This window comes from Amblyomma mixtum, chromosome 5 (genome assembly GCF_055824585.1).
Source record: "Amblyomma mixtum isolate Tamu chromosome 5, ASM5582458v1, whole genome shotgun sequence".
Classification (NCBI taxonomy): domain Eukaryota; kingdom Metazoa; phylum Arthropoda; class Arachnida; order Ixodida; family Ixodidae; genus Amblyomma; species Amblyomma mixtum.
In genome coordinates, this window is record NC_143016.1 from 83,310,911 (window position 1) to 83,335,123 (window position 24,213).

Here is a 24,213-nt window from a genome sequence, read left to right on the forward strand (position 1 = left end):
TCCTCCTCTGCTATGCACGCACCTCTTAGTCAGGACAGATGTGTTGACAGCATCGAGGCTTTGAGCCACAGGTTGATAGGTTTTCTGATGTCCTTCTATTTCTTGTACCACTGTTTTTGAGCCGGGCTTTTCTATTTTATTTTCTCACTGTGTGTGTATCTGCATGGTTTTTAATGCAAAGTGTTAACTGGAGCACTAAAAGAACCCATGTTAAGAGACATATCGTATAAACGCGTGTAAGGGCTGCACTTTCTTTTTTCCAGATTAGAGGGCTACCTTTCGGGGTGTGGCCCATATACGCTATGTGCGAAAAAATGTTCTTTTTTAAACACACCAATCGGGGGAATGAGTGGCATTTATTCTATGTTCAATCGTCACTCGCGGAGTCTTCAGACTCGGAGCTGGTGCTGAGCTCTGGTGCATGCTCATCCCTCAAGAAGTCGCGCAGCTTGTCCGTTGTCAGCGCGTAGCCATTGTTCCACACTTCCATCACACAGTAGAGCAGCTTTCGGGAAACCTGCATGGCTTGTCTCGGAAAGCGCGCTTTTTACAGCTTGTGTTCCTCAATGCATCCTTTCGGTTGCACCATCATCGGACGCATGTCTCATCCACATCGAATTGCCTGCCTGCTGCACCCTTGCCATGTTCGAGAGCAAACTCCCAGCCGTGTAGCCCTCAAGGTGCTCACGCATCGTGCTAAAATTTCAATGGGCAGTGGCAGCTCGCAAAAGCCACATCTATGGTGCACTACCACGCTAGCACAACTCCCGTGTCTTAGACAGCCACAAAATCCTGGAGCTCGTGATACTGATGCCGATATGGATAACGGGAGCTCGCAGTCTAGAAAAAAAAGCTAATGATGATGATGACCGGTGGCCCCAGGTGATCTGTGGGCGGCATTTGGAAGCTCCTGTGGGTGTGCGTGGCCTCCGCGATCAACCGCACCCTAGCTTGCTGATCGCGGAGATCACGGTGCATGCACTTCGAAGGAAATTCCCGCGTGGTTCGTGGAAAGTTTGGGTGCGACCCTTACACAGATCTTTTTCTTTTTAATATTTCCTTCGAGAAAACAGGGTACGGCCCATACACGTGTGCAGCCCTTACACGCGTTTATATGGCAACTTTTATAGTTGTTGGATGTCAGTTTTGGGTGGTGCTGTGACTTGACTTGTTTTCAGTGCCTTGGGGAATGGATTATTATTCTTGTTCTTACTGCATATTTAGATGTAAATCGTAGTCCTTGCCCTTGTCATTTTTTGTTTTGCATGTAACTTTAAATCTTGAACTTTGGTGGCTTGTTGGAGATACTTATTTTGTAGTTGGTAAGGATTTGGCAACAGACCATGTGACTGTTGTGATAATGAATGGGTTACAGTGGACAGTGAACGGGGAGCTCAGGATTGGTTTCTTCACGAGACGCCCTCTGAGAGCGGGAGAAGAGTTAACCTTCGACTACCAGTTCCAGAGATATGGGTATGTCACCTCTGCTTGGCTTTTTTTTTTTTGTCCCTCTGAAAATACCTTAGGCCACAGAGAACAAGAAAAAATTATCCGACAGAAGCATCGACCTCTAAGTCAGCCCGCACAACTGCACTGCGTAGAGCGCAGCTCATGCGCTGGGGTAGCTAACAACGTGGTTTCGTTTTCGTGCCTGCGGTTCGCGACAGTGCTCAAACCGAACACAGGACTTGCAGTTCGAAGAAATGATACGCGTGGTCTAAGCGAGCGGCTACGAGTTGTCGGGGGTACCGTGTTTGGTGCAGCATTGCACCACTGGCACTTTTGTCTTCAGGCATCAAAGGAAGTACAGCAGGGGTGGTCCTGTTCGCATTGCAGCTGAGGTTGCTGCTTTTACGTACATTTTGTGAGCTGTCTTGTTGCGTTTTTCGACCAGTGCTTTGCCCGTCTGATTTGCGAGCATTAAGTCAGACTATGATATCAAACTTTTTTTTTTTTTTTACACTGAACACAGTTGCTTACAAAATAGTTTGTTGTTATTACTACATGATCCCCCTCCCTTATTAAATGCGTTGTGGACTGTAACAGTATAGTAAACGTGCCAATGATGGGTGAAAACCAAATTCGTTTGTAATATCTGTTTCTTTTCATAGCTGTGTTTTGTGGAAAAGTGTTTATCATGTAGTTTGAGCTACCAGTTTTTTTATTCTATTTGCTTCGGAACCAAACTTTTGACAATAGCGCACTTTTGCTTCGAATTACCAGAGAGTTCGAATACTCGAAGGACCTCCTACAAGAGCTACTTGCATCACAGTAAATTTATTTTGTGAAAGACTGGGAAATGGTCGCTAGCTTTTGCGATGAGAACTGCTCGACAGGGACTATTTTTCGCAGTTTTGGCAATGCATTTTTGTGTGCACAGTGTCGGGACTTCTCCAGAATTGTTAGGGTCTTCCTTATCTTTACGGTGCGATGGAGTAGTGGTGGTGAGACACTCTTACAAGCGGTAATGTCACGTGTGAGGAGGTTTCACTGCACAAACAGCAAATGGCACGTGACAAGCATGCACTTTCGTTGCACTGGAAGAATGGAAGTACTGCAGATGGAAGCAAGGGAAATACTGAGAGGAGCCAAAGCTGCAAGAAGAAAAAAAAGAATGGAAGGGAAAGATCAGCCATTCAGTGGGCGAAAACAGTGTGCAGCTGGGCTTGGTTGACTGGCTGATGTGCAGCCGAGAGCTGTTGTCATCGCTGGCTTTCGTGAAACTCGGAAAAATGCAACTGAAGCTAAGAGGTCGGACTATTTTTCGGAGACTGGGCTGATTGTTCATCGTCGCGTCTGGCATTGCACGCACGCCAGAGGCGCGCGGATCGCTGCATCATGCAGTTCAGTTTTGAGTTGGGCCATTTTGGTCGATCGTGTGCTATGCGGTCATACCTGGTTTGGGAGCCCGTTTGAATTAGCCGGTGTGACGAGACCCGTAGCATCCGAATTAGCAAGTGTCCGACACCATAGACTTCCGCGGGTGTTGTCCAGGGCCGCGTGGGCATTTTGATGTATGCCCATTTCAGAATTGCGAGCCTTCAGTGCATGCTGAATGGGTATCGGAGGAGTTCTGCTGTTCGAGTAACACAAGTAGGGCAGTGAGCTTTTTTTTTTTCTGTAATTGTTGTCATCTTGTCATATATATATATATATAATTTTTTTTTTAATTTATGCTTAATCTTTTTCATTATTGTGTACTTTTTGTGTGCTTTTTGGTCAATAGTCGAATGGTGTGTCCTTGATGCAGATTGGTTATTGTCACTGCTTCTGCAGCGGTATTGCGTGTTAGCAAAACTGCTTCAGTCCCTTACATGTGAAAGGCTTTTTAAACATCAGCTAACATAAAATTGTTCCTTTTTGTCAGTTTAGAGATCTATCCAAGTTTTTCAAATAGACAAATGGCACTACATGTATTGCTACTCTGCCATTGCTGCAGAAGCAACGGATAGCTGCAGCTTTTAGTGGTTTCTTTGTGGCAGTCATCACTGGAAGGACTGGGTGTTTGCATTGGGACACGTTCGTACATTATGTTTTTTTTTACTCTTCCTAGTGAGAAAAAAAAACATACAAAATGTGCCACAACGTGCATGCGAACAATACTGGAGGTTTTGTCTCAGCACAAGGGTACAGCGTTATCGCCATCGTTGGTTGTTGTTGGCACTCTGGTAAACTTCACGCTTGTGGTTGTTAGCATTGACAGTATCTTATCAAGGCTGCCACATTCCTGAGTTGTAGGAGCTTAGAAGGGAAGGCTCCCACTAGATATGCACAAGTGTTGTGGTCTTGGTGACATCTTTTTGGGTGTGCTGGTTCATACTCCACACCTCACTCTTACCTTTCAATGATGTGTAAGCTGTGCAAGTGGCGTGCACTCTGATGCATGTCACTGTGCCTCGTGTCACTCCCAGTTCTGTACGCTTAGGTGACGGGTAGAAGGATAATTTGGAAACTCTAGACACTGTAAATAGCAGCACGTGCACATTATCCCAGCAAAAAATACTTTCTTTGTTGATGTAGGCAAGTGCTGAGTCATCGCTCCGTTTGATTCAACCCTCTTTTTGAGTTCTCTACTTTGCGTCAGTGCCAAACCACTTTTAGGGTTGGGACGCGTCCAGTGCCAACGGCCACGCAGTGTTGAATGCAAAGCGGGGTGGGTGTGGAGTATGGGCCAAGCCAGACTTCGGCAAAGTTGGCGTGCTCGGTGCGCTCACCGTGTCCTTGCTTGTCGACCCCCTCCAGCAAGGAGGCACAGCGCTGCCACTGTGAGTCTAGCAACTGCCGGGGCTACATCGGGGAGGACACGAAGATGACGCTCAAGTCTGGTGGCCGCAGCTTGCCTCCCAAGCGCAGCAGCAGCAGCTCCTCGTCCTCCAAGAGAGCCGAGGAGCGCAAGCGGGACACGGTGGAGGACCTTGCGGTGAGTGTGCTGCTCTTGCCTGTCCCTCACTTAGCGTCCGCTGTGCATCGCTGAGCCTCTTGGTGTCTTAATTTCTTCAGACTTGCTCTAAAGCCGCTGATTTCGTCGTGAAGTTCTAGATTGAAGCAGACTTTAGCTATGGTGCTCTCTTCCATAATGAGAAAGCAGCTTGCAAAATGCTCTTATTCAGCAATCTCAGCTACTCAAAATTGGGGGTAGTATCCAAAGAAAGAAAAATGTTTGCCGTTTTTTACATCAGCTTTTTACTTGAAACACACTTCAAGTTGCATAGTGTCTTGCTATGTGCACAGTTTTCCACAAGTACCATGAGCTTGAGGTGTGTTGGTTTTGCCTCTTGTAGCGAAACCTGCTACTCCAAGCAAGGACTTGCTACTTTGCACTTCGGCTTCTGTGCCACTTGCATTTGGGCTGGAAATAAATCTTGTAGATGCGCCACAGTAATTGGGCTTTTGGATTGTGGTGGCTTTTAGTAACAGCGCCAGTTTTTTTATGGTAGTCACTTCATATGGCTAGAATGCTGCTGTTAGTAGGCATAGCCTTTCTGAAAGTGCATTCTGGGACAAAGTATCTGCAGCTGAAAATGATCTTCAGTGTTGTTATATGTGTGTTTTAGTATGTAAAACTGCAACACCTTTTGTATGTCTGGGCATATGGCCATTGGCATTGAAAACTGCAACTCCATGAAATTGTTCCCCATAAGCAGCTGAGTTTAATTTATGTGGAGAGTAACACGAAACCAAATGCTTGCTAATCATCTTGTGAAGAGTTCAGCGTTTATGTTGAAATTCATTTAATTCTGCGCTCACATAAACATTCATTTGCATCTTATTTAAAAGTCCTCTGCTGTGTCTTGTAGGACAACCCTAGAGTGACCTTGCTAGTTAAAAAAAGAATTGCATTGTGTTTGTGCCTACAGCAGCAGTGATATTTAGCAGTTGCTAAGACCTCAATCGAAGGTGGCAAAATCTTTGTAGGCATGTGGCACTGAGAAACATGCTGCTTATGCAACCTGCCAGATGAGATCAGAGCCCTGCGTTTAGGCTTGTCTGCTTGATAACAGGTCATTGTTAAGCGCACTACTTTACAACACAATCACACGAAAAGCACACACAACGACGAAGCGCGAACTCACAGTTTATTGCACATGAAACGCTTTGTCCTTTTATACAATCAAAGCGCAAATGATTAATTCAGATTAGGCACGTGTCGTTGCATCTCTACCTGTTTCTGATAAGTGCTATTTCTGCTTTGGTTAAGGTAATGGAAGAATCACTGACACATTTATCACGATCCGCATCAAGAATTGCAAATGCCTCTTATACCTCTCTTTCAATCCTTTCTTTTTCATGTCCGATTATGCCTGTGTCACTGAATAATCAATGACACCCGTGCCAAGCGCAATGCTTGGCTAAGTTTCCCGGGTGTGTGACCAGCCGTTATTCATCCGTTATTCAGTGACACAGGCATATTCAGACATGAAAAAGAAAGGATTGAAAGAGAGATAAGAGAGGCATTTGCAATTCTTGATGCGGATCCTGATAAATGTGTCAGCATTTCTCCCATTACCTTAACCGAAGCAGAAATAGCACTGATCAGAAATGGATAGAAATGCAACGGCACGTGCCTAACCTGAATTCATCATTTGCGCTTTGATTGTACAAAAGGACAAAGTGTTTCATGTGTAATAAACAGTTGTGAGTTCGCGCTTCGTCGTTGTGTGTTTTTTCATATGATTGTGCTGTAAAGTAGCGCGCTTAACAATAATACAAAACCGACTAGCCCCCGTTTTAGCACTGCTTGATAACAGGTGTCAGAAACTGAATGAATGTCGATGGAATGTTACGCTAGTTACGTGTCTTGCTTATGTCTGTGTCTGCACTATTTTTCCTTCACTTTAAAGGAGTATACGCATCAAAGTTTCTTCTTTGGAGTGATGCGTAATGTATTAATATACTTGGACAACCACATTGAATTCTCCTTGCCTGTTAAATAATTTTTAGTTGAATTTCTAATGTTGTTTTGGATTTTGTTTCAACAGTCGAACAATGACGATGGCATCAAAGTCAACTTCAGGTCGCTTGAGGCACCGAAAAACTGCAGTATGATCATTCCTTCATCATATGAATTCACTGCTGCTCTTATGCCAGTCTGCTACAAAAGCTGGTATGATAACAAATGAACCAGCAGCTATGATATCACTGTTCTTGTTCATCTCGCTTTAGCTCAAGTCAACTTTGACGTCACAGTCATCCTTTGGTTGTTAAAACTGAAACCAAAACAACATGAGAGAACAAATTCAATTATAAATTGTATACTAGGTATAGATGACCTCCATGTGGAGTAAGTAATGCCGTACGTATTATTACGAAGAACACAACCAAAATATGGTGCCTGTACCCTTTTAAGATGCATGAAGTCTGTTCTTGTGTTATAGCTTACATCGATTCATCTAAGCACTCCTAGCAGTGCTTTAGTTCATTGCAGTCTCAATGAAGATGGAATGCTTGCCATTTTAATCTCTAAAGTTGATTGTATGAAGAGCTTTATGCTTCAGGTGCCTTACTAGCCGTTTTTAGTTAGTTGCCATGGTAATATGGGATCATCAGTGCTTAGCGTGATAAGTTTTTTTACCTTTTGCGGTAGCTGCGTGGCTGCGGTGTTGGACTGCTGTGCCCAAGATTGCGGGATCGCATCCCAACTGGGGTGGCCGCGTTTTGAGGAATGTGGAATGCAAAAACATCCTTGTGCTGTACAATGTCAGTGCATATTGAAGAATTCCAGGTGGTCTAAATTTATCCAGAGCCCTCCATTAACGGCGCATCTCATTGCCCATATCCAAATTTGGGATGAGAAACCCCATGTGATATAGCATAATATTAAGTTTTATGCATGCAAATATAGATGCTTGTAGTGCGCTTAACATTTAGAGGACAGTATAGTAGCTTGTATTTGTTAAAGTATTAGGGATGTAAAAGTTTTGTTCTTGCCAGTAATGTGTTTGGTTGCTGGTTATGCATTGTAGCATCGAAGAGCCTTAGACAACAACTTACCTGCCATGTAGTATCGGTTTCCTCTTTCTAACCTAATTCAACTGCATGCAGCTGGTTGTTAACCAGTAGGTGCACGGCCAATACATTCCCACACTTCTGTGACATTTGGATGGGTTACTCGGACATATAGCGATTTTGCACATGGTAAAATGACTGCATTGCAGTCACCGGCTCCTGAAATTACAATTTTTGTGATCTTCAACCCTACCAATCCGCCTTTTTTGCAAGGTGGGCTTTCTTTGGCGGAGTGCATGAAAATTCGTCTGCTACCCATAAAACTTGGTAGCAGGCACAATCTGGTTCCATGGGGTGTCAACTGCACCTGTGAAGGGGCAAAGGTGTGCTTGTAGTTGCCTCCATCTGTCGCTTGCGCCTGTTGCTAACAAACTGTGCATGTGCAGTAGTAGAAGCTGGCGGCTTGTTTTCAACCAGTGGAGCTTGGGAGAAAGGAGAGGCTTGCATATGCAGAGCGGCTGTTTGAAAAAGGCAAATTCTCTGGAGCCTGATGTTGACGTTACCAGATGCGTGCACTTTGTAGCACCATGTATAAATGTGAGAGCTGGCGCTCAAAGAGCCAAGGGAAGTAGAGCAAAGCAGAAGTTTGGGCTAGTTGATAAGGCATGATTTTAAAGGGAGGCTTAACGCGACAAAGCAGGGACAAGCAAGGCACACAGTATGAGTGCTCGTGCTGTTTTCACAGAGTTAAGTGTCACTGGGACCATAACCTTTGTTTACATGCTGTTTAACTTAGCATGTGATTATGTGTAGTGCCAAGTACAAACCACTTTGTAAGCAAAAAAAAATTGCAGCATGTTTAAAAATGTTATGGTCTTTTTGTGACAGTTGCTTTTCTTTCTGATTAGGGGAGGGAGAATGGAGGTTAGAATTCATTCTTAGCTTTAAGTTCTGCATTTAAACAGTTCCTGCAATTCGTTAATTTAAGGGAGCAAATAAGTTCTTACATGCACAGAAAGCTTGTGAGCTTTTGAGTACCTGATCCTAGTTGGATTAAGCAATGAACTGTACTCGCTATTTTCTATGCTTCAACTGACAAATCTTTGTCATTTCTTAAAAATGCTGGGTGATGAATGGCGTCCTTTTGTTTTCTCACTTGGTCATGTTGTGGCTTTCCACAGGAGCTTTCTTTAGTTGCTTCACTTAGTAAGCATAGCCATTATTCGTCTACTCTTCCAGTTTGCGTAGTTGCTTTTGATAGCATGTTGGAAGTGCTTGCTGGCTCGTCATTGCTGTCTATACAAGTCCATTTAGTATGACCGTAGTAGATGGCGACACCCACATTAAAATGATAACAGTAAGCCATTATAATGGCAACCGTTATCATAGGCCGACTACACACTTATTATATTGGATGAATGTGCACACTGCACACATCCGCTGGAATAAAAGAGCCTACAATGATTTTTGCAGATAGTTTAACAAAGGCGTTGTGAGAAGTCACACCAGGGTGCACACAATGCTTGTGCCACTTCGGTCATTGTGTGTGCACTGCAGATCGTTGTAGGCTAGTATTGCGAACTCTTTGGCAAGTATCTTGTTGTCCAATACCATTAAGGGTAGCCAAGACAGCAGAAGCCATGTCCCGAGGGCCCACCCTAACTCGGCGCTTCTCTTGCAGCGTCCGGCTGTCTGGCCAATAAACTGCCCGGGCCATCACGAATGGATATGTGACCTCTTGAGCTTCGCTATTGGCACTCTCGGCCGAGGTAAATAGAAGACTCGCTCCATTACCTCTTGAGCCACGACACATATACACACGTCCGCACGTTTCGGGAGCCAGATGCGCCCTAGACACCGGCACACTTTTTCGTCAATGGCTGCAGGGAAGCCGACATGAAGCAACTCAGAATGGATGCATGACATGGGCTGCTGCCCTCTTTGAGAAAACTCCACCCGTGGAACACACCTGCGCAACACTACCTTCCAGGTTTTCTCTTCGTCGTCCTCCTCCTTTGTGGCACAACGCAAACAATCAGACAACATCTGAAATACCTCCAGGAGAGACCAGCCGGCCAGTCACTTTCCAACATGCTGTGAAATGCCAAATGGTTTTGCTCGTTTTGATTGAAATTATATTGCCAGTTGCCACTGTGACCATTTGAAAAAGCAATAGATTGCTGCATTGTGATCAACTGCAACCATAGCCTGCAGGTGTTGGCCTGCACATTTGATCACAGTGCAGCTGCAGAGTTGTGGGGGCTTATGTTTGTGTTGGTGCATCTGTTTTATTGTAAATTACTGTGTCTGGCGTTTATTTCTGGTGCGTTTTGTCATTGTAGCCGCAGATAATAAAATGAGGATTGGATAGGGGGGTGTAGTGAATGCAGAGGATCCAGGTAGAATATGGAAATTTAGGTATTATATTAATGTAGAAATACTTCTGCTTATTACTTTCCTTGTTGATTTAGAATACATTGGCTGCATTTTGTGTTGCTTTATGGAGCCATACTTTACAGTTAGGCTAACAGAAAAGTGCATCAAACATTTACTGTAGTTCCTAGATTACTTCTTTGAGGTGCATACGCTGGGAAAATAACTCAGTGTGACAGCACCCTTATGTCTGGAGTGTCTTATGTCTCCTTCTGGTTATTGATGAGGGTTGGACCCGCTACTGCCCAGTTCAAAAAAAAAAAATTCCTGTAGTCGCTCACAAGCAAGCTTAACTCTGCTTAAAATCGGCTCCACAAAGTCTGCTCCTCAAAATCGGCTGCGCAGAATCGTCTTCTCAAAATCAGCTGCTGAGAATTGGCTCCTTAAAATTGCCGCTTAATTGGCTGCTCAAAATTGGCTCCTTAAAGTTGGCTGCTTAAAATCGGCTCCTCAAAATCGGCTGCTTAGAATTGGCTCCTTAAAATTGGCTGCGTAGAATCGTCTCCTCAGAATTGGTTCCTTAAAGTTGGCTGCTTAAAATAATCGCCTCCTCAAAATTGGCTGCTCCAAATCAGCTCCTCAGAATCGGCTCCTCAAAATTGGCTGCGCAAAATTGGCCGCTCAAAATTGGCTGCTTAAAATCGGCTACTCAGAATTGGCTCCTTAAAATTGGCTGCGTATAATCGTCTCCTCAGAATTGGTTCCTTAAAGTTGGCTGCTTAAAATAATCGCCTCCTCAAAATTGGCTCCTCAGAATCAGCTCCTCAAAATCGGCTGCTCAAAATTGGCTCCTAAAATTGGCCGCTCAAAATCGGTGCCTCAAAATTGGCTGCTTAAAATCGGCTGCTCAGAATTGGCTCCTCAAAATCGGCTTCTCAAAACTGGCTGCGCACAATCATCTCCTCAAAATCGGCTGCTCAGAATTGGCCCCTCAGAATTGGCTCCTTAAAATTGGCTCCTCAAAATTGGCTGCGCTAAATCGTCTCCCCAAAATCTGCTGTCAGAATTGGCTTCTCGAAATGGGCTGCTCCAAATTGGCTCCCCAAAAGCGGCTCCTCAAAATCGGCTGCTCAAATTCGGCTCCTCAAAATTGGCTGCTCAGAATTGGCTCCTCAAAATTGGCTGCGCTAAATCGTCTCCCCAAAATCTGCTGTCAGAATTAGCTGCTCAGAATTGGCTCCTCGAAACTGGCTGCTCGAAACTTGCTGCTCCAAATCGGCTCCCCAAAAGCGGCTCCTCAAAATCGGCTGCTCAAATTCAGCTCCTCAAAATCGGCACGGCTCCTCAAATTCAGCTCCTCAAAATCGGCTCCTCAAAATCGGCTCCTCAAAATAGGCTCCTCAAAATAGGCTCCTCAAAATAGGCTCCTCAAAATAGGCTCCTCAAAATCGGCTCCTCAAAAATCGGCTCCTCATAGTCGGCTCCTCAAAATAGGTTGCTCAAAATGGCTGCTCAAAATAGGCTGCTCAAAATGGCTGCTCAAAATAGGCTGCTCAAAATAGGCTGCTCAAAATAGGCTGCTCAAAATAGGCTGCTCAAAATGGCTGCTCAAAATCGGCTCCTCAATAATCGGCTCCTCAAAATAGGCTGCTCAAAATAGGCTGCTCAAAATGGCTGCTCAAAATGGCTGCTCAAAATCGGCTCCTCAATATAGGCTCCTCAATATAGGCTCCTCAATATAGACTGCTCAAAATCGGCTGCTCAAAATCGGCTGCTCAAAATCGACTGCTCAAAATTGGCTGCTCAAAATTAAGGTTAACCGCTTGTTATATCTATGGCAATGTGAAATTTTTTTTTTAAATCTAGTTGCCTTAGAGGCAGATGTAATGCAGCAGCCACATTTTAAATGGAGGCAAAGCGTGAAAGGGCTCTTTGTGCTTTTTGATGTCAGTGCACGTAAAAAGCCCCACGTGGTCTGCATTAATCCGGAGCCCTCCACTACAGCGTCCCTCATACCTGCATGTTACATCAAAGTGTTAAATCCCTCAATCTAAAATTTTAGTAATGCCTTCTTCAAGGCATTGGTTTTTCTTTTTTTTTTTAACAGAGAGTGTACATGTAATGGGTAGGACAGATAATCTGTTTGGGAAATGGAATGCACACCAAGGGAAGCAGAATTTGGAACGGAGTGGCGGATTTTCAAATAGTAATATAATAAAGTTAGGAAATTTGAAGGGATTGGGTAGCTGAGGCTGGTGCAATTCTCATTCTTTTGTGTATGTTGACAATAATTGGAAAAATGGAATACATTCTTGACCTTTATTATTAGTATTATCCTTAGAAATTCTGATGTTCGCAACTTTCAGTAAAGGCATAATGCGGTAGGGCTGATATTTTATGGGGCCGACAGCCGAATATTGAGGATCCAATTTTTTTTTTTTTTGGCGCTACTCAAGATTTAGTGAAAATCTAGTGTTCAGGATGCTCGATTTTGGAACTGTTTTGTTATCAATGCTGCGGAGGATTTTTTACCCTTAATTTTTCTTTAATTGGGTGCGCCCATTTTTATGTATACCCCGATGCTGGAAACCATGATCTGTGAGTGCAAGTGATGGCACAGTGGCAGAAGTGATGGGCTCAAAATAAGCCACCACACATTTACTGTTGAGCAGACAAAGGAAGGGAAAAGAGGGACACTATGCCATACATGATGTCACCGAAACCAAGGAGCGTATTGGATTTTTTATTATTATTATTTATTTTTAATTTTTTGGTTTTCATCAATGGCAGATTAATGGAGCCAATTATTTTAAAGATAATTGATTAGAAAGTAGGAAGGGGTGATTGTTGGCTTTCGTAGTGAACACAGTTACTTGACAGTTATGGCATAGCGTAACATCCATTTGAGTTTCCACACCTTCACAGCTTCATCCAATTTTTGTTAGTAACTTTTTTATGGTTCTTTCCGGCTATATTTATGTTTTTTCGGAAGCAAAAGAAGTGTTATTGGTGAGAAAATTGGGTTTAGAAATTAAAAATTATTTTTTCCCTTCACCTAATTCAAACTCATGATGTTGGAACCGAAAAGGACTCTGTTTGGAAGCCTGCGAGAAAAAGGTCTTGATGTCAGCATAGCCTTTTTGGAAGACTGCTTATAAAAGCTCTGTTTTAAATGAAAGTAACCTTTATGTGAAAGGAATGCGATAAGCTATCAACAAAAGGCAGCTTTAATTTACCCTTGGTGTCCTATTAAATAGCTCCTAACAAATGCACTCAAGAAGTTCTTGCTGGAGGATGTTTGGGAAGTGCCATCCTTTGAACATCCCAAGTATACAGCAGCTTCATTGAGAGCCCCTTTCAGAGCCTCTTTAAAGGGTAGCTTTGGGGGTTTTTCAGACAATTTGGGTTGATAGTCGCATCACATTCCTCAGAGTCGCGTCCCTTTGCCACAACAAACTGTTTTTCAACATGCCGAGTGGATCCATTTTAAAACAACAAAAACAGCCAACTGAAACTGAGACTCTGTGTGTGGCCAGAGTCGATGCTTCACATAATCCAGCGATGACATCGCAAACATTGCTAGAAAAGCATTCATATGCACATTGAATGGCTGAAGTCCCTTCATAAAACACCTGAGACGACCTATGACAAGCCTCAACATTTTATTAGTGAAGCAGGAAGCAGGTATTAACGTGTGAGGAATGTTTGTAGCGTTGAAAATGCAGGGCTGGCGGTAAAAATCGCCTGAGTTGAGGCCACAGAAACTGCTAACTTTAAAAAGGAGTGTTGCCAGAACAAATTGTTGCATGGCTGCCAAACTTGGTGGAAGTGATAAGGAATGAGAGAAACGTACAGCATAAGTTTCATTAGTATGTGGTAGCTTTGGAAATCCCTTGGAGCTACTGTTTAGAACTTGACACCCCCCTCACCTTTTTCTTTTGTGAGCTAGTGTCTGCTGGCACTGGTATTTGTAATCGGTATTTGCAGAATTGGTTTTTGAAAAATGATCTAGCTTGTACCATATTTGCATGAACATAATACCTTTTTTTTATTTCTCTGAAATCATCTGGTTCAGAAGGCACTTTGCATTACCATATATTTGAAACCAGGAAATTTTTTTTATTTTTTTGCTCCTTTTCAAGGTAGCAGTAGCTGCCTCCATCGCAAGCCTTATGACCTTATAGCCTGTCTCTTATAGTCCCTTATAGCCTGAGTCGCTTTGGGGCATTGAATTTCATGAAACTAAACTTTCCATTGAGTTTCGCAGCATCAAAGCGCACTGTATGCATGAGAAAAAGAAGGGTGGCTATGGATGTGGAAAGAAGGGCCACTGAGAAAAGGAAGGTGGCAAAAGCTGCATGGAGTTGGGAAGCAAAAATAAAAGGCAAACAGGCACTGGGTTTGGCAGAGCAAAACACCACATAGCAGCCTTGTGGCAGAGATGGCGGCTGGCACTACATGGGAGGCTGCGAGCCGCACCTTATTTTGTCGTGGGCGTTTCTGAACTGTTGCCTCTCATATAACAGTGAGAGCTCAGTGGGCAGTGTCTGTTCATACACAATAATAATTGCTAATGAAGCTAATAATTGGTTATGAGGAAAGAAAGTGCAGTAACTGACTCACTCCTGGTGACACCTCAACTGTGCTCTAAGGGAAGAGATGAAGGAGGAGCAAAAGGAGGAGTAGAGAAAGGGTCGCTTTAATGGTGGGCTCCATATTAACTTCGACCTCCAAGGCTTCTCTAACATGTGGACATGCTACGTCCGCCGCTTAAGAACGTGGGTGGCGCTGGTGAACACTCCCAAGGTTAGGTTACTTGTAAACGTAAATACCCCCGAAAGCAGAAGGTTTGACAGCCATCTTCATAGCTCAGTGGTAGAGCACCGGATGCGTAATTCGGAGGTCGTGGGTTCGGATCCCACCGGCGGCATGTGGTTGTTTTTTCTTCTGCTTTTCTAATCAATTAGCTTTAAGCGGTAACATATTCAGTAATATTCTTAATCGAACAACAGCACAAAATAAATAAATTAATTAAAACTCCCTCGTGTCCCTTGGTTTCTGTGGCTGTTGGCTTCTCTCATGTACTGACATTGCTTGGCACAGAGGTGCTATTTGCATTTCATCTCCATCGGAATGCTTGGGATCCCAATGCTGTAACCACTGAGTCACTGTGGCTGGTTGGTAATGAGGAACTTAGCGGCGACGATGACTATCCGCTGAATTATCTAATCGCAGGTACTTGTTGCTTGCATGCTTTTGCGTACCATCTCTGTTTTGTTGAGTCCACAGATATGATTGCCTTGAACAGTTCGGGCGCGTGCATTGATGTAAGCGCCTTTTTCTTTTCTTTTCTGGATGCAAGTGCCCCCTTGTGTTATAATCATGATAGAATTGTATTTTAGCAAATACGATGCATTATAAATGCTAGATCTCTGCTGGAGGCTCTGGTTTAAACTGGCAGACTAGCTCTGCTTTGCAGTGTGTGCAAATTTTATTGCAACTTATTGCAATTGTAGCTTTTCTTCCAATTGAGTGGTCAGGCAAATCATTAGGTGGACGGCTGGACAACCAGCCATCTACATTAAGGATGACTGCAGCAATAGATCGCAATATTCTCCTTTTATGCAGAAAAAAAAAAGTCAAGCTGCTGCTTCTGTTGTTTGTGCCTTTGCCTTTTGTTCTTCTTTACGGAAGGTCTTCTCTAAATGCTTCTTTCTTCTTTTTTTTTCCCATTATCAGATGGAAGAAGAGATTGAAAAATTAAGTGGTGGATTGAAGAACCGAGAACATACGCTCCTTCTTGCCCGACTCATGGTTCGAGGAGAGGACAACGACACTCGGCGACGACTCCTCAACATCATCAGGGTGTGTAGTTTTTTGCTTCCTCCGCCATCAACATGTATGTTGCATTTAAGCGGTGCCGGAGCATTTAGCTCTTACTTTTAAAATGCCCTTTCCTATTACGAATTTTTTCTCTTAGAATGTTGATATAGAAAATTATGAATCGCTTGTGACTTATTGTCCGAAGGGGAATGCTGTCGCCTGCAGGCTTGAACAAGAAAACAAACAGATCAGACAAAACAAAACGAAGCCGTATTTATAATTTAAAGGAAAAGAGCCAATAAGAAACAAAAACTCCAAGAAGAACACACACTCAACAGGCGTACAACACTACAGATTAAAGGAAAGAGTTCACTGGATATGGAGCGTCCCAGGTGAAGCAGGAATGCCTTGCTGGCTGCAAGGACACGGGTTGATGAACTGCAATGTGTCGCTGGCATTGCGTCGAAGGAAGTGACGGAAGAGAGCCAGGTAGTAAGGAGCGGAGAGGAACACAGGAAGATGCCGATGGACGACTCCAGTCAGCCGCCCCAAGAACTTGGCAGCAGCAGCAGGAAAAAGCACAGCCAAGTCCCGTCGACGGCGTCCCGAAACGCCGTAGGCTTATGCAGGCTATCCAGGGTTTCAACATGCGTACATATACACCACTAAATTGCCTGTGCGATCTATTCTGTGAAGCAGGTTGAAATTGCAGTGCTGCCATTTGCTTCTTCTGAGGAACGTACACCTCTTTGCACAGAACACAACGGAGACAGCCTGCCTTCGCTTGTTCCTGGATTACCATGGCCTCTCTCTTCTGTGGAGTTGGATGGCAGACATTCCCGACAACGAGCTTGCCCTGAAGTCGGAGGTAATCAGCTAGTACCGTCATACAGTCGGACGTGTCCGCCAGTTGTGCGTCTTGGTGTGGCCCTTGAGCGGTGGTGGTGGTCTCTGTGGCAGATCCTGACGGTGCTGCGCCAGCTGCCCATCCCCAACAAGACGATGGTGAAGGACAGCAAGGTGATGTCGGTAGTGCACCGCTGGGCCTCTCAGCTGGCCGAGCAGGGCAGCTCTGGTCGGGCTGCAGCGGCCGCCGCAGAGTCTGACACCCCACCCCCATCGGAGAAGCAGCCCAAGGTGGCCGGTGAGGAGGCCGACAGCGATGGCTCCGACAGCTCGGGGTAAGTGTACGCATTTGCAGTTGGATCTTGCTGCATGCTGTTTCTTAAGACATGCAGGGAACTCCACCTATATGTTCTTTCTAAAGTTGTGCCATGTTTCTTTTATTCGTTTTGGAGCAGCTCGCTTTGTGACAGACCACTCTTTCTTGCTCTACCGCCACCGCGGTGGCTCAGTGGCTATGGTGCTCGGCTGCTGGCCCGAAAGACGCGGGTTCGATCCCGGCCGCGGCGGTGGAATTTCTTTGGAGGAGAAATTCTAGAGGCCCGTGTACTGTGCGATGTCAGTGCACGTTAAAGAACCCCAGGTGGTCGAAATTTCCGGAGCCCTCCGCTACGGCGTCTCTCATAGCCTTAGTCGCTTTGGGACGTTAAACCCCATAAACCAACTAAACCACTCTTTCTTGCTCTACCATGGAAGCTCATAGTTAGCGAAAACTTAAGATGTGTGTGTCACTTCCTTATATGGAAATGACAAGCTTTCTCTCTTAGATGCCCATAGGCAAAAGTGGTATGGCAAATTGCGCTTACTTTAGGCGACAGGTGCGTTTGCCTTGGAACTAAGTCATTTTATCCTCTTATCATGCCCTTGGTGTTTCACTACAACACTGCCATGCGCTTGAAAAGCACTTATTACACTTTTAATCAGTAGGAGTGAGGCTATTTGAGCACCCTTGAAATGGCTGTTGGCAGAGGCAGGAAAGTTTCTGGCAAATTCCCTCAGGGCCTCACAGAGGAAGGTCTCAGCCACAGGCAGCCAGTTATCTGTTTGTAATTAACACATTTGGAGGCTTGTGGAATCTGTCATTTCTCGGAGTGCCTAAGAATGGTTGGTCAGTGTAAGTAAGGTTTGTTGTAAGTATAAGCTGAACTATTTGCTGTCAGCTGAGCTTGAAATGAAACCTTTTTTTTCTCAGAGTTCAAAAACTGAAGTGTTGATGACAGTCGTTAGCCCATCAGTGCCGTCATGCATCTAGAATAGCTGATGCCTATCTGTGGCGTGGTACATAGTACTGTATGTTGAAAGAGGTAAAGAAAATTATGCACATTGCTATGAGAAAAGTGAGTGGCAGTAATGGCACGATATGAAGGGAAACATCGGGTAGTGATCTGTGGCATAAAATGTACATTTGTATCTATTTCTGTGGTTTATTTAATCGTCTGTCATCTCTTTGATGCCAAGCCAGTGTGTTCATGATCTTAACTCTTTCCTTACCACGGGAAAAACGACCATTTTTCACATGTCTCAGACAAAATTTTTTTTTAGAAAAGGTGTGATAGATAAAATTATATAAAATGCATAAAAATAATTCAGATAGAATGCGCTTTATAATGAAATTTATTTGAACACATATTCTGCTTGAAATGCTGTGAAAAAAAATCAGTAAACACAACAAAAAGTAAAAAAGAAGAAAAGTTTTGTGTTTATATGAGAATAACTTTCCAAACACTTGTACTAAAAAAATTCTAGAAACTACAAAACAATTCAAATTCTTTCTAAAACATGGCATTAAAGTTTGAAAATTATAACTTGAATAGTTTTCGAGCTAGAATTTTTTTTCTTCATGCCTCTTGAAAAGGCGCGTTTGAGAGTGCCCTTTATATGATTTTTGCAGTCCAACAAAAAAAAAATTGGAAGTGTAATGTTATGCGCCAAACGAAAGCTTGGTAAGCGTGGTTAAAAAAATACAAATCAAAACTTATTTAATTTACGTCAAAAATTAAAAAAAAAATATAAAACACAACAACTATAGGTGTGATATTGCGATATATAGTATGCGATAAGTATAGCTGCGATGTAGCTGCAGAATCGAAATCCGACGTTACAACATCTTCGTCCGAGGCACTGCTGCTCGGAGGATCTTGAAAATCAGCTGCAGAGGCTGGAGAATCACGTGCAGCGGGACTCTTCCGAGGGCGCGAAGCGCCCGACCTCGACGCGACGCCATCCTCACCCCGTATTATGTCTCAATAAGCCTATGCTCCAAGGGCACTTCAAAAATGCACGACTGGCGGGGAAATTACGAACTAGGCCGAAAATGGAACTAACCGTCTGAACAACAAACCAGATGCGCCCGCACAAGCGGACAGGAAAAAGAAAGCGATACTATCAGGCCAACGTTCCGGGATCGGTTTGCGCAGTTACAGCGTCTGAACCAAAATCCGACAATGCAACATCGTCACCAGAGACTCTACTACTCGTAGCATAGATAATAATTGCAGTCAACGCAGTAGAATTGCGCGCAGCAAGGTTTTTCCGAGCGCGCGCCGTCTGCGCGCCCGACGCCATGCACGGAGCGTCCGCGCCGTACCCTCCGCTTCAAGGGCGTTTCAAAAATTCGCGCGTCGTGGGAAAATTGCTCTCTACGCAGAAACCGAAACTGTAGTCTCTGGAGAACAACTTAGATGGCGCCACATCACCGTAACGGCTACAATGAGGAGCTTCGGTTCACACAAACAGACCGGAACGAGGAATCTGAACGCACAGGCGAGCGTTCTGGGCTCTCGTTGCCCCAGTTTGGGCTTCGAAACAATACCTGACTATACAGCATCGTCGTCAGGGTCCGTGCTAATCGATACATCAAAAATATGTGGTGCAAACGCAGCGGAATTGAGTGGAACGGGGTTTTTTCGAGCGAGCGCCATTCCCGATGATGACGGCTTGTTCGGAGCGCCCGACGCCGCACACCCAACTTCAAGCGCGTCTCAAAAATTGCCGCTTTTTGGCAAAAATATAAACTAAACAGGAAGTTGAAGTTTAATGTGTGAACAACAAACCGAATGACTCAGCAAGTCCGTAGCGGCCGCGGTCGCGCTGCCGTAGCGCTTCGAATTTTTCGATCACCGGTGACCGAAGCACAGTGGCGTGGTAAGGAAAGAGTTAACAGCTCTGGAAACATGCTGCTTGACACAGCATCAAGCGTACATGTTTTTCTTTATTTTTTTTTTCTGTTTTTGTTCAGTAGCCAAACGCCAGCGTCGGCGCCTGGTCAGCGCTCATTGACTGGGTCTGTGGTCTGTTCCCCGGACTCTACAAACCTGGTTGAGAACGGGGACTCGACGCCCAGCGATGGCCCCAAGGAAGAGAGCGGCGGTAAAATGGCCAAGGATCTCTCTGACCTCGCATCCACACTCTTGGACTCTTGGAGCTCACTGAAGGTTGGTGAATCAACTACCTGATGTCAGGCATGCATGCCTGTGGGCCGCCTGTTGACTGTGAAGACAGAAAAGTCTTCACGGTTAACTCGTGATTATCCAGACGTAAATAATTTGTACTTGTCCCTCAGTAAAAATTTGTCTTGTTTGGTAATATATATTTGTAATATCTGTAGTGTCTTGAATTTTAAATACCTTGTTTTGTGCTGAAATAATCCTTTAAGTGGCTTTTATTGCCAAAGCAGTTTAATGTATTCGCGTATGCAGCCACTCTGGCAGGGCTGAACATTTCAGTGTGAAAAGCACCTCAAGAAATTTTAGAAAGCAGCAGTAGCTTGAACTGCGTAGCTGGGATAAGCCATTTTCCATTAGTGTGACGCAACATTTTTAATCTGTGCCACTACTTGGCTCTATTCAGTTTCGCATAAACCTCAATCAACATGGCTTACACCTTGATCAGATGCCACGTTCTGGCAGGAAATGAGACAAAAATGCACTTGCACTCGGAGGGAAACCAGGCATATATTCGCCAGCTAATATTATCCTCTGATTAGGACATAGTTGTCGTGGCGCCATCTCTATGTAATAAGAGGAGGGTGGGGAGATTCACTGTTACCATAGTATTTAAATCATGACTGTGTTTTAAGCTGGCATTTGTTAATATAGCTGACATAGTCTGTGTGAGGAAATTCAAGCACTGGAGCTTGCAAAGTGCTTCAAGCAACTCAGCTTTTCATCACAGGCGTTTTTTTCTTTTTTTTTTCCTTCCCCGAGACTGTCCTTCTGACTGTGCCAGCTCTACATTGTGTGCAGGAAGTCTTCCGGATCCCTCGCTTGGAGCAGCAGAAACGTCGTGAAGACGAGCGGGAGGCAGACAGGCGAGAACGAGAGCGCAATCGTCAGCAGAAGAGCCGAGAATCATCTTTCAGTAGCAGGGACTCTGGATCTCGACGGCGCAGCCCTCCATCATCCAGCAGCCGAGATCGCAGGGACAGGGGTGAGGATTTCAGGTTCTGCACGTGTAGTTGCTCCTGTCAGTGTGTTTTTGCAGCCTGCTGATATCTTTGAGGGCAGTGGTATCACTGATCATTGTTTTGATAGACCCAGCTGCCGTTTGCCTTTGCACATGTGGAGCTTGAGCCTCTTGTCAGATTGGTGTTTAGTGGTGCATGCAGTGGTCTCGATGGGCTGTTTGGTGCTGCTTGGCATAGCTGTGGTGGCTTTGCGCATAATTTCAGCCGAAAAATTTTAGAGGGCTGATGGAGGTGGGAACAAATCTGTTGCAACGATACCTCGCAACCCAGTTGTCTGTTCGTGTTGTACAAGCGGATGGAGTGTGGATAACCTCTTGTACATATTGCAGGCATTTCAAGCATTTGGTTTTTACAGTGGTTCCAATATAACTTTTTTTCTACGATGAATAGTATGGGATACCTAAGCCATCAGTGGATTGTCACTAAGCAGTGGATAAAACTGGCCTTGGACGTTAGTTGTACAAACAGTATGCCTCGCTGCATTTAACTCTGCGGTGGAATGCTGCAAATGTCATTAGCTCAGCTCATCCATTGCTGATGCTTTCTGCAGACCATGAACGGTCGTCCGATCGGAGGCGGTATTCTGCTTCGCCGGAGCGGAGAGATGACAGGAAGTCCTACCATCGATCGTCAGACCACCGGCGCTCTGGCAATGGCAGTGACTCCAAGCCTAGAAAGTGAGTTGCACTTTTGGCCTCCATTGCCTGGCTTGTAGCTGCGTACTGGTGGCATTTGACTGCAGTTGTTCGCTAGTGCTAGGGTGGTGCTCACAACATGCTGCCATAGTGGTGTTGAAATGTATCATGCCGTCTTGTATCTGAATCGCACTAAATGCACAGAAATTAGAAGTGCGCATCATTAATGGTCCATTTTCAGCAAGAGCTCATTTTAATAAAGGTTGATATAGTTTATTTGTCTATACCTAGCATTTCAATGCATTGAATGTGTTCTGCACTTTTTTTAACTCTTTAACTGTTAGTGTCATAAATGCTTGCAATTGGACACTAATAGCCGTGTCAGATTTAAGAATCTCCAAAAAGTGATTACCGATGCTGTTGCTCGACAGAATTTGGCTATGTCGACTATAGTTACGTGCATTGGAGGTTGTTCTTGTTGTTGTTGCGACTGAAGGAAGGATAGAAAGGAAATTTTTTTTTTTCTGTTTCATGTATACACTTGTGGCTGCTGCAGCCAAATTCAAGTGTTGGGACACTTTTCTCAGTGCTGAAACATATGTCGGAAGCTTTGTCAACATCTGAGCTGTTGGCCCCAATATCATCCCAGCCTTGTTGTGGTCCAAGTCTGGAAAGGGGCGCCTTGCTAATTGCGTTGCTTGCCAAATGCATTGCAGTGGGCCTTCCCAAGTTGGATCTAACAGGGAGGGCGTTGCCCTTTGCAGAACGCTGCTGCCCACTCCGCCCAGGATGACCAAAGAAGAGCGTCGACAGCTGTTTGCGCTCGAAGTGCAGCAGAGGGACCAGGAGGAGGCCCTGAGGCGGCAGTTCATGGTGCCTCCGGCTCCCGTGCAGCAGAGCATTGTGGTGCCCCCCCCTCCACAGGGCTTTCTGGGCCCGCCTGGAATGGTGCCTGTGCAGGGTGAGCTCCAGTTTGCTGCTTACCATGCGCACTGTAGGGCTTAATTGAGGAGATAAATCCATTCTCCCAGTTTAACCGCAGCTGACCCAGTTCAACACCGCTGGACCCCACCCCGTGGTCGCGTACGCTACCGAGCGCACGCCGACCACGGCGGGCCTTGCTCTGCGGGAACAAAGGAACGACACACTGGCTGACACAAACAAGGCATTTATTGCTACAACAACAATAACGCCAGCTAGCAACAAAATACGCTGAGGAATCGAGGACGTCCGACTCACCAGCACGGTTACAAGCGAACGTTCACCCACGCTAGGGCTAGAGGGAAGCTCCGAGGCTGGACGGGATGAGCTGACGGGAACATGTTTCCACACGAGGTCGCCCGCCGGCGAAGAGCGGAGCCATGCGCGTGAATGTCCACGCGCTTCCCCGGTCCCGAGCAAGAGAGACCTGTCTATCCCCCGCGCGCGAGCAGCAAACACACCATCCGTGGCGCTGGTGTCGCTGCGATGCGAGCGCCCTCCCCTGTTAGTTAAAGTAACACAACTAAGAAGGGTGCATTGCGGGGAAGCGAACCACAGGGGACGAGTGCATCCCCACAACACACACTGCACATCTCATACCTGCGTGCCACTTTTGCTCATGCATATCAGCATGTTGCATCCCTTCATGAAGAAGGAATATGATGCAGCAGACACACTGCTGTCCAGAGCAGTAGTGTTCCAAGTGGCTTTTAGGGTAGGTGACATACTGAAGGCGAGCGGCTTCCAGAAACCAACAGCAAGTGCCCCCACCTACTTTCTATGCCTCGAACGGTGAATTTATTGCAAAGCAAGTGCTCCAGTCTTGCTCGGATGTTGTGTTAATCCTTTTGAGGCTCCGCTTGTTATTTCTGCTCAGAACAAATATGTTTCTTCGTAAATATATCCAGCCCTGAGTAAAGCCAATTTGACGGTTTTTTATCCTAAAACAGCAACGGCTGAATTTTTTGCAGGAATGTACAAAATTTTCGTACGTAGCATCACAATGGTTGGAAGTTGTGACATGGTAATAGTACCAGGGCATCGCACGCTATAGATTCTGAAGAGAAATTGATGCTATTAGTTGTGCCAAAATCTGTCTACATTAGAATGGTGGAGTACCTGCTACCAAGCTCACTATATTGAGCAATATTATTTGCTTTGCTTGCTGTTGGACACAAAAAAAGCCACCCCATTTGGGATATGAAGGATGATAAATTCGCCTGCAAGGTGTGGCATACTTGTGTGGCTGCTAGGTGTGGTGGCATACTTTCAGAAAATGCTAGAAGTTTGCTATGATTTACAGAGGTGATATAAAGAAATGCGAACAGCACAAAGCCTACATGCTCCACTGTTTGCATTTCTTTTCATCGTGCCTGTACCCATGTGTTAACAAAAAGATGCTAGAGTCATCCACGATACAATAATGAATGACTGTAGTGTCTTTGTATTCCAAATACGAGCGTTATGAAAAGAAAGGCGAACAAAGGAGTGTAGTGTTCTCGTTTCTTTTTATCAAGACAGTATGCAGTCATGTACTGTCGGGTACAAAAGTGGTATACTCCGCGCGGTGGGAGCTGGAGGAATGGA

General features: G+C 44.9%; 1 protein-coding gene across 12 annotated transcripts in view; it reads left to right on the top strand.

Annotated features, from left to right (window-relative positions):
* Set2 (SET domain containing 2) overlaps positions 1-24,213 on the top strand; it is a 91,312-nt gene that overhangs the window by 51,004 nt on the left and 16,095 nt on the right. For 9 of the 12 annotated variants that reach the window (XM_089545359.1, XM_089545347.1, XM_089545355.1 and 6 more), the window contains 9 exons: positions 1,376-1,473; positions 4,243-4,420; positions 15,559-15,684; positions 16,400-16,510; positions 16,603-16,823; positions 19,784-19,979; positions 20,790-20,973; positions 21,561-21,687; positions 22,362-22,606. In XM_089545359.1, coding sequence (XP_089401485.1) covers positions 1,376-1,473; positions 4,243-4,420; positions 15,559-15,684; positions 16,400-16,510; positions 16,603-16,823; positions 19,784-19,979; positions 20,790-20,973; positions 21,561-21,687; positions 22,362-22,606 — 1,486 coding nt within the window. The remainder of the gene's footprint in view (positions 1-1,375; positions 1,474-4,242; positions 4,421-15,558; positions 15,685-16,399; positions 16,511-16,602; positions 16,824-19,783; positions 19,980-20,789; positions 20,974-21,560; positions 21,688-22,361; positions 22,607-24,213) is intronic. The other 3 variants (XM_089545356.1, XM_089545357.1, XM_089545349.1) reach the window with 2 other exon arrangements.